The sequence below is a fragment of the Anoplophora glabripennis genome, unplaced genomic scaffold, assembly GCF_000390285.2.
Source record: "Anoplophora glabripennis isolate ALB-LARVAE unplaced genomic scaffold, Agla_2.0 scaffold3, whole genome shotgun sequence".
Lineage (NCBI taxonomy): Eukaryota > Metazoa > Arthropoda > Insecta > Coleoptera > Cerambycidae > Anoplophora > Anoplophora glabripennis.
The window spans coordinates 3,623,714-3,638,845 of record NW_019416486.1 but is presented as its reverse complement, the minus strand read 5'-3'; the positions used below and the strand labels follow the sequence as shown (position 1 = coordinate 3,638,845).

Genomic DNA, 15,132 nt, shown 5'->3' with positions numbered 1-15,132 from the left:
GACTTATTTAATTTCTCACTAAATGTCATCTCACTCAAGTCTGACATACACGCTTCCAAGTAAAACTGAAGAGGTTTTAGTAACAATAATAGCAACAACAACAGCAATAATAATAATAACAACAATAATAATAAGGAAGAGGGCGATCGAGAACAACATGGGATCAAGTAATTGGAGAAATATTAAAGAAAAGAGGAAAGAAATGGACAGAAGCAAAGGAATTGGCAAGAAACAGGCAGGAATGGAGGAAATTTGTGTATAGTTAACTGAAATTACTACCTACACCACAATGTGGTAAAAGGGTATTCCGATTATATATATATAATTTTTTATTTCTATTTTGGATAATTATTAATTAATATTGACCTTCCCAAAAAAAAAAAATATGTAGGCCTACCTTTTTAATTTGTTTTCATTTTTTTTTAAATGTATACTACCTTGTTAGGTAAATAATACCATGGAATATCAATATAATTTCCAACACAACTATTAACATAATTGTAACTTTAAGCACGAAATAAATATAATTTAATACACCTCAAAAAAACGTTTAATTTTTACTAATTAAAAATAAAGTTAAGAGCAGCGAAGACTCCATCATTAGAAATGCCTTGCTCCTTTTTTTAACACTGTCCTTTAAATTCATCAAAATTTTCCAACTATTGGAGAGTGCCAACCTAGGATTTTTTCCTAATTCTGTGAAATGTTAAAAACCCGAGTTTCCATCGAAATGCAAGCTGACTATTTTAAACGGCTACTTACCTGTCAAGTAAGTCGCCTTCAACGAAGCGTTGCTGTCAATCCAGGAAAGGGCCCCCAGAACCGTCAAGACGATCGACTGACACGTCTTCTCGCTCCTCAACAGAATAAGACCTAAATCAGAAATAACTTCGGTTGTCATATTTGAACGAGTATGAGAGGGAGGGGGCGAGTCCATACTGTGGTCTTCGGTCTCCATGGTTTCCGAATTCGATTCGGGAGTCAAACTGCCGCCGACCAGCGCCACCTTGAGTAAATCCAAGTATTCCCTGGTCAGCACCCGCGTCAATATGTCTTCGAGCACCTCCTGAGTATCGCCGTTGTCTTCTTGTGCCTCTCTGTTACGAAATTCGATGACCTGCTGCCATTTTGTGTGCAGTCTGGACAAAACTAGAACAAACGTTCATTATTTTTCGAACGAACTCTACAAAGGCCAGCCAGAAACGTGTATGAATGTAATTAAAATAAAATTAATTAAAAAAAAACAAAAACATAGCTTAATTAAGCAAAAAAACTTACTTATTGGAGTGATATGAGCTAATATAGGAAGCAGAACCATTTCGTAGTATGGAGCTGGGCAAGAGTATATAAATGGTTTCAGGAAGACCCGTATTATGGGTCTAATTCGATAGTCTGGTATGTACTGCAAAAAGAAATGGAAATCAAATATAATAAAAGTACAGGGTGATTCACTATATTTTGACCCTACCAGTAACTTTTTTGTTTGACAGGGAACATTTTATCCAAATATATAAAAATATACAGGGTGTTCCATTTAAATTAACAAAGTTAACATCTGCGGCCATTTTGTTTGGACTTCATTTCTTTTTCTACTATCATTTTCGAAAAAAAATCATGTAACTTTTGTATTTCAAATTTTTTTATAACTCTTAAAACAAACAGGCTGTCTATAATGACTGGGCTAGAAGTATCAAAATGATTCCTTAACAAGTTAAAAGGCTTGTAATTTCTTTTTCTAGTTTAAGTGAACTACATTAGTCACTTTACATGTTCCATTAAAGTAAACAATTACACGTAGACGCGACGTGACAACCGATACAAATAAGTTTGTGTTCGAGACAGTTATGCCTACAAATGGGCACTGAACAAAGCTCCAGGTGGCCTATATCCCAAATTGCTGCACCTAGCTTCCTAGCCGAATATGTTCTTTCTCAATCTCGCGCAGCTCTGCCTAAATGCAAACTTATTTGTGTTGGTCCATACACATTTAGAAAAGTTTTAACTAGTACAAGAAAAATTATAAAATATAAACAAGGTACAGTACATCTTTACTCTTTTTTCTTACTCAGCCACTTCATCAGCAGACTCGGCGCTAAACAACTTAATTTTAATCCAAAACAATATTAAATAGAAACAAAATTAGGACACGAAAATTAGGCCATGAATGATACTTACAAAATTAAAAATTATACAACGTAGAATCCAGTTTTGTACGAAATTAAATTGAGGGGGATGTAACGGTCCAAATTTGACATTCTATGTAGCGGGAAGAAAAACATTCGATACCTTTATTTGTAATAAGAAAGTCCTAGTAGCACCATCTTGTGACCGGAGTAGTGCGCGGACGAGACAAGTACACGAATTCTACTTTGGCCGAGAAAGGTTGCGCGAAAGGCTTACAGGAGTACACGGCGTGGAATAAGAAATAGAAGGAAGCGGACGAGATGGGAAGAACAAGAGGTCTGGTCCGACTTGTAAATCTGAACATGGAGTAAAATTATGACCTGACGAAATTAACAGTTCAGTGAAAGTATCACTGCTATTCTTTTATATGTGAGACCTACGTTCTTCAAGTTTAAATGTTTGTGAGTGAAGAAATTTACTAAGAATTAAGATGGCTTGGGCGTTGAAAGCCACCATTGTTGTTCCCGATTTCGTATGTTAAGAACCATACCTTATTTTTGATGATTGAGCTAGCGAAAAAAGTGCTACGAGTGTTTTAGAGATCTCTCGCATGTGAACTAATTTGCGGCTGTATATTTCTTACATATTTGTTAATTTGCTGAATAAAGCCTTATTAAATGTCCTACTAAATTTTCTGATTTTCCTTAGTAGTGAACATTAGACTTTGCATGTTTTAACATAATATAAAAAATCAGTGGCGCCCGTTTAGCACAATTACTACGAAGAGAGCTTCCCAAATAGTCCCACAGCCTATGCCTTGAGTGTAAAAGAGTAAATGCTATTAGCCGGCATTAAGTAAGTTTGATATTATAAATTTGGGATCTTACAGGGGTTGCCGACAGTTTCGCAGTGACAAGTGCTTAATCATTGTTTACACGATTGGAATATATAAGTTGACTATACACCTGATGTCCATGTGATCAGTTTACTGGTGTATGTAATATGGCAGGAATATCGCAACTTTCTGCGATATAAAAAACGTTTGAAAAATAGGTTTCACAACGGAATGTAAGAAAATAAACTTATGAAAAAAAAAGGTTTAAAAAATCTCTTTCCATGACGGAATTTGAGAATATAAACTTATGCTTTTCTGAAGATCAAAGGTATTTTAATACACCACAAATAAAATCTCATACAAGTAAAAGATTCATATTACAACACTGATCGAGACTTCTCTAACCAAGGACATCAAAAGCGGCTGAAAAAAGAACAAAAGCCGACAAGTGAATTTACTGGTTTACATATCGTCGTTGCGCCTTCAAAATGTGACATGAGTATTTTATCAAATTGTTTAATGGAGTTAACAAACTGCTTCTCGGCCTTTTGTTTTTAATTTTACCGCAGACAATCACAATCCTGTAGAAATTTGAAAAACATCACTGAATTGGAAATAGCTAGGACAAAAAATAAAAAAAATAATAATTTTGAGGTTATGAAGCTAATATTTGAGGTTAATATTGAGTTTTCGAAAAACAATTTTTTCCTCATAATTTCCAGACACCCTGTACACATGGCTTTTTTTTTTTCATTGCATCAGTTACTTCCCAATTTCGTTTTACTTAAAAAATAAATTTTAATTTATCTATAAGGTTTTTTAAAAAAATTGAATTCTAGGCTAGAACTTACCTGTAAACATGACAACACGCTGTTAATTACCGCTAATCCTAAATCTGGGATATTATACAAATCCCTCCCTAAGGAGGGTCCTAACGACCCAACCAGGTGATAACAGCTCTCGTGCAATCCAGTCAAAAATCTCTGCATTCTTTCGAGGGGGCTCTGGACGACCTGCGTATTCCCGCTGTCAGACACGGCGTGGCCGATGAGTCCCAGCAAATTAGACTTCTCCGTTTCCTGCATGGCCAAACACCCCTTGTAGCTTTCGTGTATGGAATTTTGCGCTTCCGGAGTGAACAGTTCGTTGAAAATTTTAATTAATGACATCAGGTGAGGCAGGAGGGGTACAACGTGAGGAGCAGCAGGATTTCGACAAACAGGATTGCCCGATTCTGTTAGGGAGACGACGAAACCACCCCTGGTTGCCCTTTCCGGGTCGTCGGGCCAGGAACACCGTTTGATCGCACCCAGAATTAAGTTCACGCAGAACACGATGTTGCTGCGATTCTGCCCGCAGATGTCTTCAGTGTTGCTGGGCACTGGCGGTTTGTCCAGACCGACAAATGCTATGAATTCAGTAGCACCTCTAAAAGCACCTATAAAAAGCAAAGATAAATAGAATTCGTAGTGATATTTACTTATTATTTAGGGTGTAGCGCGATTCATTAGAACTTAACAATATTTTAAAATCAACCATGGAAACGGCCTGTGACGTATAGTCTTCCGAACTAAATTGAAGACCAAAGAGCTAAGCAGTATGTACCAGGTTCGATCGGTACGCAGCACTTCGGCATTGAAATATTTGAAAAACTTGTTTCCACATTTATTTAGCCATACCCATATACAGGTCTGGTCGAACTAAATGGAGGTGGTAGAAATGTATACACCCCGTTGTAGAATGCGCGCGCAGGCAGACGGCGCACAAACACAGCTGCACTGGGTGACCGGCCATAAATTTAAGTTGTATCACAGTTAAGCGTGACACTCTTCTGTGGGGACATACCTACATGTTATTTTTGTCACATTTAAATTTAAAATATTACATCATTTTAATGTACCTATAGTAAAATCCGCACAAGATCTCAAACGTTATCGAAAACGTAAAAAAGGCGATTTTTTCATTTTTTTCACACACTGAAACGAAAGTTTATACAAACTCTCTTAATATTATAGACTTTCAACGTTTCTTTAAAATACTTCATTTTCCTCCCAAAATCCTCTACATATTTTTCAAATTCCATGTTTTTCCACATACCTGCATTGGCGATTTCCAAAAACTGACTATTTGCTTCCCGCAACATCTCGCCGACAAAATTGCTCTGCCTGTCGTAGTCCCCGAAATGGTTAGAGATAAGCAACAAAGCCTCTTGTAGGGTAACCTTCTCCATGCTGCTCAAGTGAGCGGGCCCATCGGGCCTAGAGAGATTTTCAACCGTCGCCCTGATCTGATCAAATACAGGTAAAAGCAGTAAGGGGTATTTAAAACCGATCTTAACCATCAGAGAGGCGGCGTGCCGCCTGACGTTTTTGACGGCGCGGGATCTGTTGCTTATGGATTGACCTTCAGGGGTGTAAATTAGGGTTGCAAATATCTTTTCCAGGACCTGAGGTAAGAGAGCTGCTCCGGACGCTGCAACCGAACTTGCTGAAAAGGCAAAGTCAAATATATATGGAAGCCCTTTTTCCCGCACGTCGGTATATAATATATAACAAAAGGAAATGAACTACCTGTGGGTGCCATCTGTCCAGTTGACATGCTAAGAAAGACGAAAAGAGCAGAGATGCAAGTCAGCAAAGTGGAGAGGATCAAAGGATCGGTCGGTTGATACGAAAGACACAGCTGGAGTAATCTTAGTCCAGATGCAATAGATGGCCTTTCCGTAGCTTGCAAGACTCTGCTCAATATACTTTCGAGAAAATTTGATAAAGCCTCCCACTCCTGATAAATTGGATCTGATGTAGTCATTCCGGTCGTTAAGTTGGGGACTTGTAAACATTTGATTAACCACTGCTCGACGTAGTTGAATGTAACCAAAGGTGCAACCACTGTAGCTTGCCTGAAATTCACACTGAATTTTCAAAGAGCAATACAATAAAAAAAAAATTATAAAATGAACAGGTTGTTGCGATATAGGAAATTCTCTGAAACAAAATAACAAAAAAAGTTTATATGATTCACATTCTGTTTCTGGGTAATTAAATTTTAATGGTTAAGTCATCGTTTAATTATTAAAAAAAATTATGAACTTCATCCACCTGTTATTTCACAATCATGGTGTTTATGGAACTACATACATTCAATTATATCAGTGAAATATGGTAGCACCCTATACAACAGTAAAAAAATATGGTTTAGATAAAAAGAACAATTCAAATAAAAACATTTTCAAAAAATATATAGGTGACATAAAAAAAGTGCAATGCATAGCACCAAATGATAGAGGACCGCAAAACATATAAAATGTTCCTATACACTCATGTCTAAATTTATTTTGTTTTCAAGATACAGTGTTAAAAAATTTTTGGAAAATATTGATTTTTTTTATTACTTCGGATTAAATGAAGGGAATGTACTGACAATTGGTACATAATATCCTCTACAGATTGCCAACCAGTGTCGGAGTTAGAGGGTTCACTATGCTTAAATCAAATTAATAAATTAATATGGCCCTTTAAAAATTACTATTAAATAACATTTTGCGATAGGTAATATAATTCCTATTAAAAGTTCCTCTAATTTTCGTATTTTGCAAGGTTTCTCTAAAAAATTTTTACAGGGACATATTAATTTATTAATTTGATTTAAGCATAGTGGATGCTCTAACTGCGACACTGGTTGGCAACCTGTGGATATTATGTACCAATTGTCACATTCCCTCCACTTAATGGGAAGCAACAAAAATAAAAATCAATATTTTCCAAAATTATTATTATTATTATACGACTTATTGGATATAATAACTGAATTTGGAAGTCCCAATTACATCCTATAGAAATACGATATTAAAAATATCGTTTACTACGACACCTCGGATTCTCGGAATCTATTGGTTATAACAACCAATGGTGATATACGGCCTGAATACCAACCCGCCCCACTAGCATCTACGCTTCTCACACCAGTTAGTATGTTTGAGACAAATTATGACTTATCTACGCATATAGTTATATTATATATATTATACCACTTTCTATCACGATGTCGAAGAGAACAATGTTTAATAAAGAAAAAAAATTACATCTACTATGGAGAGTAGAAAACGTAGAAACCAATGCAATAGCAAAAAAAATGTGACGTGTCACACTAGGATTTCAATAATTTGGAAGGATAGAAGTAAAACAACGAAAACAATTCACTGAAAATGAAGCATGCGAAATCTTCTGAACACAAAGCAATACATATACATACTTAAAGACTTGTATTGTAATATTCTCATTTTTTCAATAAAAATTTTAAATAAAATATATGTAATTGCTTATTACGTCTATCGGTTATAACAACCATAAACAAACGGCCCCTTGAAGGTCGTTATAACTAGAGAGCGGACAATGTGTGCTTTAACCCGAAGAATAGCTCAAATTTTGGTAGAGATGTGTACGCGTTCAAAAATGTATTGTGTATAAACTATGCAAAATATAATTATTATGTATAGCAAATATATCGTATTATCCTCGCGAAGATTTGTACCCTTTATTTAAAATCCATAAATCATGTGAACAGGTTAAATAACGAGAAAATAATTAAGTTAATTTAGTTCTAAAAAAATGAAATGACACTCACGCCCATCTCTAGTCTATCCGTCGACATCGGTTGCGTTTATCGAATTCCTATTGGTCAGAATTCAAACTGCAGCCCTGTTATGAATGGAGCGTGAGTTGGACTATTCTATCATGTGCGTCGCCTGAGGATATTTGTTACATTGACTCTTAATTTCCAATTAAAAGAATGACACTATTTTTAACCGAACTTCATTTAATAAATATGTACTATACAATTTCTGATTTTCTAAATATTTTATAACGCCTAAAAATGTATGTACCGTGGAATTTTCGTGAATTATCACGTAAATTTCCGATGCATATCCGACACGCCACTGCGTCATGGATAATGTATCTAGGTTTATGAATGACATATCTATGTTCAAGGTTAAAGACACAAATTGTCCGCTCTCTGGTTATAACAGATTTTCACAGTGTTTCACTTTTTTTTCAATATGTCCCATATAAACAGTGACAACCAAAAAAAAATGTTTGAACCAAATGAAAGAATTCAGTTCTTATTTTAGGAAAAAACTGTTTCTTCTAATAACACAGATCGACAAAATTTTAAACTAGAAACTTTGTGTAATATTCAATAATTTTTTTCTCTTTCATTTCTAAGTTTCAATATTTATTTTATTCCATCTGCCATATTGTGTCTGAATTTAGACATTTTAAAAAAAATATTTTTTTTTTGACAGTTGATTCAGTAACAGTTGCTGTTCTGTCTAAAAAAGAGCAATGGCACCTTATAAATAAAGACAGATCACAAGTGGAATTTGAAAAAATTCCATGAAGATTACAGAAGTATTTCCAGTTCAATAAAATTCCCTTCCAAGTATTGTGTTTAACGTGTATAACTATTTTCATATTCTGAAAATAACGTGGAAAATGAAAATAATGTGGAAAATCTCAAGGTACGCTCCTGCCCCGATAAATTGTTACAGTAATTTCGATAAGAGAACTTTATTGGCTTATTATTTTCTTTGAATTCTATATCAACATATATTGTACAGGCTGTATACACCCTAACCTTATAATAGGTAAAACAGATTTTACATTCAATTGTTAACCACTCACCTAAAAGACTCCAAAAAATCAGACCTACATCTGTAAAACAATGCCGAAAACTCTTCCTCGCTGTCAAAATCAACCTTGGCATAAGCCCCGCTTTCGGTAACCTCCTCAGCTGTTGGGCTCTTCCCCACGGGGTAATTGAATTTAATGATCTTCGGAGCCGTACACTGTACCCACTGGGGTATGTAAGACAGGAAGACGGGATCCCGAGATACGTGTTCGTTTTTGAACATACTATTCCAGATCGGGTTGGCAGAATGCGCTAAGCACAGACTTTTGTGGCTACTGTAGGCCAAGATGGCTTCTAGAAATACTGAGAAGTTATTAGGCCTCGAGAGCCCATCTTTGCCCCACAGGGTGCAGACTTGGGTTGCCAGTCCACCTAAAACCTGCATAAATATTTTGTTGAAAACGAACCCTCTTCTTTAAGATATCAATTATATTATTATATGTAGTATTTTATTTGGTCCTGTGAGGTTCAGATAATTGAGGTTCTACCGAACTATGTATGTTGGAATATTTTACCAAAAAAATTGTACAGCTGTTTTCAAGGTGTTACAGTTTTTCGAAAATATTACATTTATGCAAATACAGGATGTCCCGAAATTCATGCAACAAAATTTGCTCACAGATTCTTAAGACAAATTTAGGGGACCCGTATTTTTTATTTTTGCCAACTGGCCCCCTCTTTGGGAGTTACAGCCCCCTGAAGTCCGCCCCTAAGAAAAATCTTTTTTTTTATATCTCAGAATCCTGTTCTACGAGAATCATTAATTTTGGTGTACATGGGGGTTTTATGACATGTGGAATCTGATGGTGCTACGTTTTTTGGCGGAGAACCCCCTTAAGACAATTTTTCGTGGGCCCCCTTGTCTCTGGAGCCAAAAAAATTTGGTCACATATTTAAATTTCTTAAAAATTATCGGTCCACTAGAAAGCCATTCAATTTAGAAACTTTTTGTCCCTATACACTTTTTTCGTAAAACGCAATGTTTTCGAGAAAAATGTCAAAGTGTGATCAAATGCATATCATGATTCGCCATTTTCCTCAAAAACATTGCGTTTTACGAAACAAATATCAGGAGACAAAAAGTTTCTAAATTCAATGGCTTTCTAGATAACTAATAATTAAAAAAAAAATCAAATTTGCGACAAGACAAGGGGGCCCACAAAAAAGTGTCTTAAGGGGGTTTCTCGCCAAAAAGCGTAGCACTGTGAGATTCCACATGTCATAAAACCCCTGTGTACCAAATTCAGTGATTCTCGTACAACATGGTTACGAGATATAAAAAAGACTTGTTAGGGGCAGATTTCTGGGGGCTGTAACTCCGAAAGAAGGGGCCAGTTGGCAAAAAGAAAAGATTCCTTGTCCCCTAAATTTGGCTTAAGAATCTATGACAAAATTTTGTTGCATGAATTTCGGGACACCCTGTATATCTGAAGATGTTTGATGTAAATTAACAAACCTTAGGTTAGTGCCTTATTTAAGTAATTGAAAAATTCACTGAATTTCTATACAATTATGTTAACCAGTGTCGAAGATATTAGGAAATGCTGCCATCTCCCAAAATTTCGACAGTACTAAGTATTTTGGAAATTCAATGAGAGCATTTGATTTGTTGCGTTTTTCAAAAACTTTAACACATCTTTTGCAAATTGTAGTTAAAATTGCCAATTTCCAAGTTGTTAATTTTTTTGAGTGCATATTGTAAAAAGAATTTGATATGGTGTTAAAACTACTAAGTAAACTTCATTAAAAATATTCATTCCTATTATCTTCTTATTTTAATCATAACGGTATTTCATCTGTACAAGAAATTAAACTTTTTGAAGAAAATACAGCAAACTGTTCAAAAGTACCAGTCACAACTTTGAAATTATTTATTGAAATAATTATGAATATTTGTACCAAGTTTGTCTCGATTTTAAAAAATGTGAAATATTCTCATTGTTCTAAAACACTCTAAACACTAAACAGTCCGGTTATTAAGCAAAGACTGATTTTGTTCTGGAGAAATGTACGTACGGTCAATGGAACTACATAGTGGGAAGCCTTCCGAGCGACCGGAGAAAATTTCCTCAATATACATACGTGTATCTACCATGAAGTTATAGGGTTTTGCGTGAAGCAATCAAGTTCTGTTTTAAATCCGGTAAAACAGCCACATATGCTTTTCAACTGTTACAAACGGCGTAGGAGTATATTATGGCCAAATGTGTTCCTGTGGTTTGGAAGGTTTCATCATTGCCAAGACAGCGTGCACAATAACGAGAGGACAAAGCATCTCCGAACGAACAAAAACATCGAAACTATGCGCTCCGCGCCGACATCTAATTGTAGATCAACCATCGGAACGTTGGCAAACCATATACGATTGATCGAAGATCAAACTTCAGCGCAGAGCACACAATTATGATGTTTTCGTTCATTTGGCTTCTGCAGGGACGCCTGTGTCCTCTCGTCGTAATGCATGCTGTCTCGACCATCATGATACCTCCCGAACCACAGGAACATAGTCGGATATGATGAACACTCCTCGCCAATTGTAACAGTTGATACGTTTCCGTAGTTGTTTTACCGAATGTAAAACAGACTTGATTGCTGTAAGCTGTTCAATGTGCGTTTCCATTACAACTATCGAAAATTTGTTTCATGAAAAACATTATAACTTCATGGTAGATACACACTGATGAAATTTTGTTCGTTCGCTCGGAAGGCTTACCACTACGTAGTCCCATTGACCGCACATAGATGGCACCACACACTTTGTCACAAGAAAATCAGTCTTAAAACTTAATAGCCTGACTCCGTACATCTGGAAATGCCTAGTATTTTAGCAGTATAATACTGCAATTTATTCATTTTCCAAGTTATTTGCTCTTGCTCGATCAGTTTTAAGCTTATAATTGTTTCAGAAACGATATCTGACATTTTCAAAACTGAAATATAAACTTGCTATGAATAGTCACAATAAACAATTTCAAAATAATGATTGGCGGTTTGAATCAAGCATTGCAAAATTTTCTTTAAAAAATTGAATATCTTCGATGAATAATGATAAGAAGATGATTAAAACAAAAATATAGTAATTGTAAGAGTCTTTTTAAAGAAACTTAGTTAATAAAGCTAACGCTACAGAATCATTCAATATTTTTTAAAGTTAAGTTAAAATAAGAACATTTTGACTTAAAGTCTCTAGACCGGGAGCAGAAATTTACAAATTACTACTAACATAATTATTATAACATTATTTTACGATCTTTACTAACAAATCTCTTAATAGTGGAATAACCTTGATAAAGACTAAATATACAGGGTATAGCAAAAGTACCGGAACAGCAGAATAACTCGGTGGGAGAGCATTTTAGAGAAAAATGTTAAATACAAAAGTTTCAGGATTTCTCCCTGGCTATCCGATCGAGACCTTGACATTGACCTTGGAGATCATTTCAAGGTCAAATGTGATTTTTCAAATGGGACCCTATACTTTTGACCGGAGAAATGAAGTGCGGAAAATTTTACATTCAGATATGACCTTGAGTGACCCCCTTGGGGCCCCCACAAGATCAAACTAATAAAAGTACAGGAACAGCAGAATAACTCAGCGGGAGAGCATTTTAGAGAAAATTGTTAAATACAAAAGTTTCAGGATTTCTCCCTGGCTATCCCATTTGAAAAATCACATTTGACCTTGAAATGATCTTCTAGGTCAAAGTCAATGTCAAGGTCACCATCGGATAGCCAGGGAGAAATCCTGAATCTTTTGTATTTAACATTTTTCTCTAAAATGCTCTCTATTCCGCTGTTCTTGTACTTTTGTTAGTTTGACCTTGTCGGGGACCGAAGGTCAAAAGGGAGGGGTAACTCAAGGTCATATCTGAACGTAAAATTTCCGCTCTTTTCATTTCTAGAATCAAAAGTATAGGGTCCCATTTGAAAATTCACATTTGACCTTGAAATGATCTTCAACGTCTAGGTCAAGGTCACCATTCGATAGCCAGGGAGAAATCCTTCTAAAATGCTCTCCTGCCAAGTTATTCTGCCATTCCAGTACTTTTTCTATACCCTGTATATTCAAATATTAGCAAATTTCGCAAGTTTTTATTAAAAACATCACAATTGGGAGACACAATCAATACGATGTCAAGTATTATTCTATGCAAAAGTGAAAAACAGTTTGTGGCATTTATGAAATTTAACATTTACACTTAACTGTAACATTTCAAAGAATTTTTTTCTTAAACAAAGCTATTAAAAAATATGAAAACCGCTTATATTGAATTTGTACTCTTATTACATTTTAATTTAAAGCTATTTTTTAAATAAATATTTTTGTAACTTTGTAACTTGGGAGTTTGAATTATCATATGTTTAATATTAGCCATACTTTTACCTGAATTAATTTTTTTTTAAACAAATAATGCTGCTCGTCCAAAACACTCCCTGGGTTTTTAGCAGCAGTCAATAAACACTGCATCGGTTCTGAATCAAATAATATCAATAATGGTTTTCTTTCATCTATCTTTCCCTTACGATTTACAATCTACAAAAAAACAAAAGTAATTTTTAACCTCTTTCAGTAGAAATTTATTATTACCTGTGAAAGACATTCAGCAGCAGAATATTGAAATGCAGAGTCATTTAATAGTAAACAAAGAATCTGTAATAATCTCCCATTCTGAGCCATTATATGGGTTACGGAAACCCATTCCACAAATCCAGTTAACGTCAGCAAGACTACTTGAACTACTCGCCCGTGGCCGTTTGCTTTAGAAGCATCTGTTTCGCTAAATAATTTAAACTGGCCAACATGTAGTTCTATTAGTCTCAAGAAAAAATCAAATATCACGGCCATATTCGCTGTTAATGCATGATAAATGTCTTTTCGCCGCTGATTCGATTCCAAAGTCTAAAATTAAATATTTTATACGTAATACTTTCATGGTGGCGGTAAGTTACCTGAAGTAAAGCTACATCCTCAACAAGACGTAAAAAAACAAGAAGGACTAATTCCGTTTGTATTTCACCACAAGCGCAAGCATCGGATAATTCAGACAACAGACCAGGCCACTGTTGAGGCCACTCTCTCTTTACCATTTCTACAATCACCCGACTTAGTGCATCTTTCATATGAGATTCGTCACTTATACCACCCGCAGCCAATAATTTCATAGCATTTTCCTAAAATTACGTCATTTTATAAAATATATAATATCTAATTGACTCACTTTAAAATTTATTAACCATTATTTCAAAATTAATATTTTTTTGATAACAAGTATACACTGCTCCAAGAAGTACAACTTAACAACTTACAAATTAAATTTATAAGAAAATAAACAATAATTCCAATTAATTTAATATCGAGTGTTTTCACCCGTTTTGGATCAGATCCTCGTATCAATGGTTCTTGCATTTTTATTTAGTTCATTTCGTATTTCAAGATGTCTCTGTCTTCCCTGTTATTAGACCAATTCAAATGACACGTTAATTGTCTGGCAAGCATTATATTCCAGAATGAAAACTTTTATATTCATTCTAGAAGCGATACGTACATTTCTCGGAGCAGCGTATTACTATTTTTAAATGTACAATAATAAATTAAAGAATAAAATTCATGAATTTTATTCTGTAGAATGATGTAAGAAAAATTATTGTTATATTATAGGAATTGATGACACTAATGTGCATGAGTTTCAGTTTCATTAGCTTAGCTCCTCAGCTCTTTAAAAGAAATGTAAAGGTGTAGATAAAAAAATATAAAAGCAACCATATGAAACCTGAAGCAGTTAAAAACTAATGAAGTTATTTATCGTTGTAAATTTTTTTAATTTACTGAGAACATTCAAAAAAAGAGGCATGTTAAATATTAGAGCAAAGGATTTTTGTTTCTAAATGAAGCAGATAGGTACAAAATACTCAGAATGATAAATATCGACATTTAATTCTTACAATGAAAATGTATCCAATACCTTTATAAAAATTTTCTCTTGTTGGGAAATTTGTGTCCATCTATATTTCACGGTATGCTCCATGAGCTGGAGTCCAAAATGCCTAGATATCAAGGAATGCTGTGTTCCTGCAGCCAAATAAAGACCAGCTTCTGCACAAAGAGGAGACGTTTCTTTAAAACTTTCGCAAGCTTGGTATGCCCTTAATCGGTCCGACTGTGAGGCACTAGCACTCATGGTTAATTCAACAGCTCGTGCTAGATCCGCTGCTAAAGCAGCTACGTCTGGTCCTGCCATCCTTTTACAAGTTAAATAGCTGAAAATTAATAGTTTAGCACATGTTGAAAAAGCAGCATGGTCTTACATGTTTTTAAATTATCTGTTTTTACTAAACAATAAAAATTTCTTCCACTTTTCTAAAACAAATTGTATCTTGCGTTTAATTGACTTACTTTAAATTTTCTATTTATTTACAACATATGATTAAATATTTATTAAAATGTGCAACAAATCCAACTTGACGGTTGCCGGCTACAACAACGA

General features: G+C 34.9%; 1 protein-coding gene across 2 annotated transcripts in view; it reads right to left on the bottom strand.

Moving 5' to 3' along the window:
- The window catches only part of LOC108917855 (exportin-5), a 22,606-nt gene extending 7,474 nt beyond the window's left edge, over positions 1 to 15,132 (bottom strand). Inside the window, exons 1-11 of one of the 2 annotated variants that reach the window (XM_018724642.2) lie at positions 15,042 to 15,132; positions 14,611 to 14,905; positions 13,598 to 13,819; positions 13,236 to 13,547; positions 13,032 to 13,181; positions 8,641 to 9,026; positions 5,530 to 5,858; positions 5,057 to 5,446; positions 3,811 to 4,397; positions 1,279 to 1,402; positions 763 to 1,149 (exon numbers count right to left, since the gene is read on the bottom strand). In XM_018724642.2, coding sequence (XP_018580158.1) covers positions 763 to 1,149; positions 1,279 to 1,402; positions 3,811 to 4,397; positions 5,057 to 5,446; positions 5,530 to 5,858; positions 8,641 to 9,026; positions 13,032 to 13,181; positions 13,236 to 13,547; positions 13,598 to 13,819; positions 14,611 to 14,886 — 3,163 coding nt within the window. In that variant the 5' untranslated portion in view covers positions 14,887 to 14,905; positions 15,042 to 15,132. The other variant, XM_018724650.2, reaches the window with a different exon arrangement.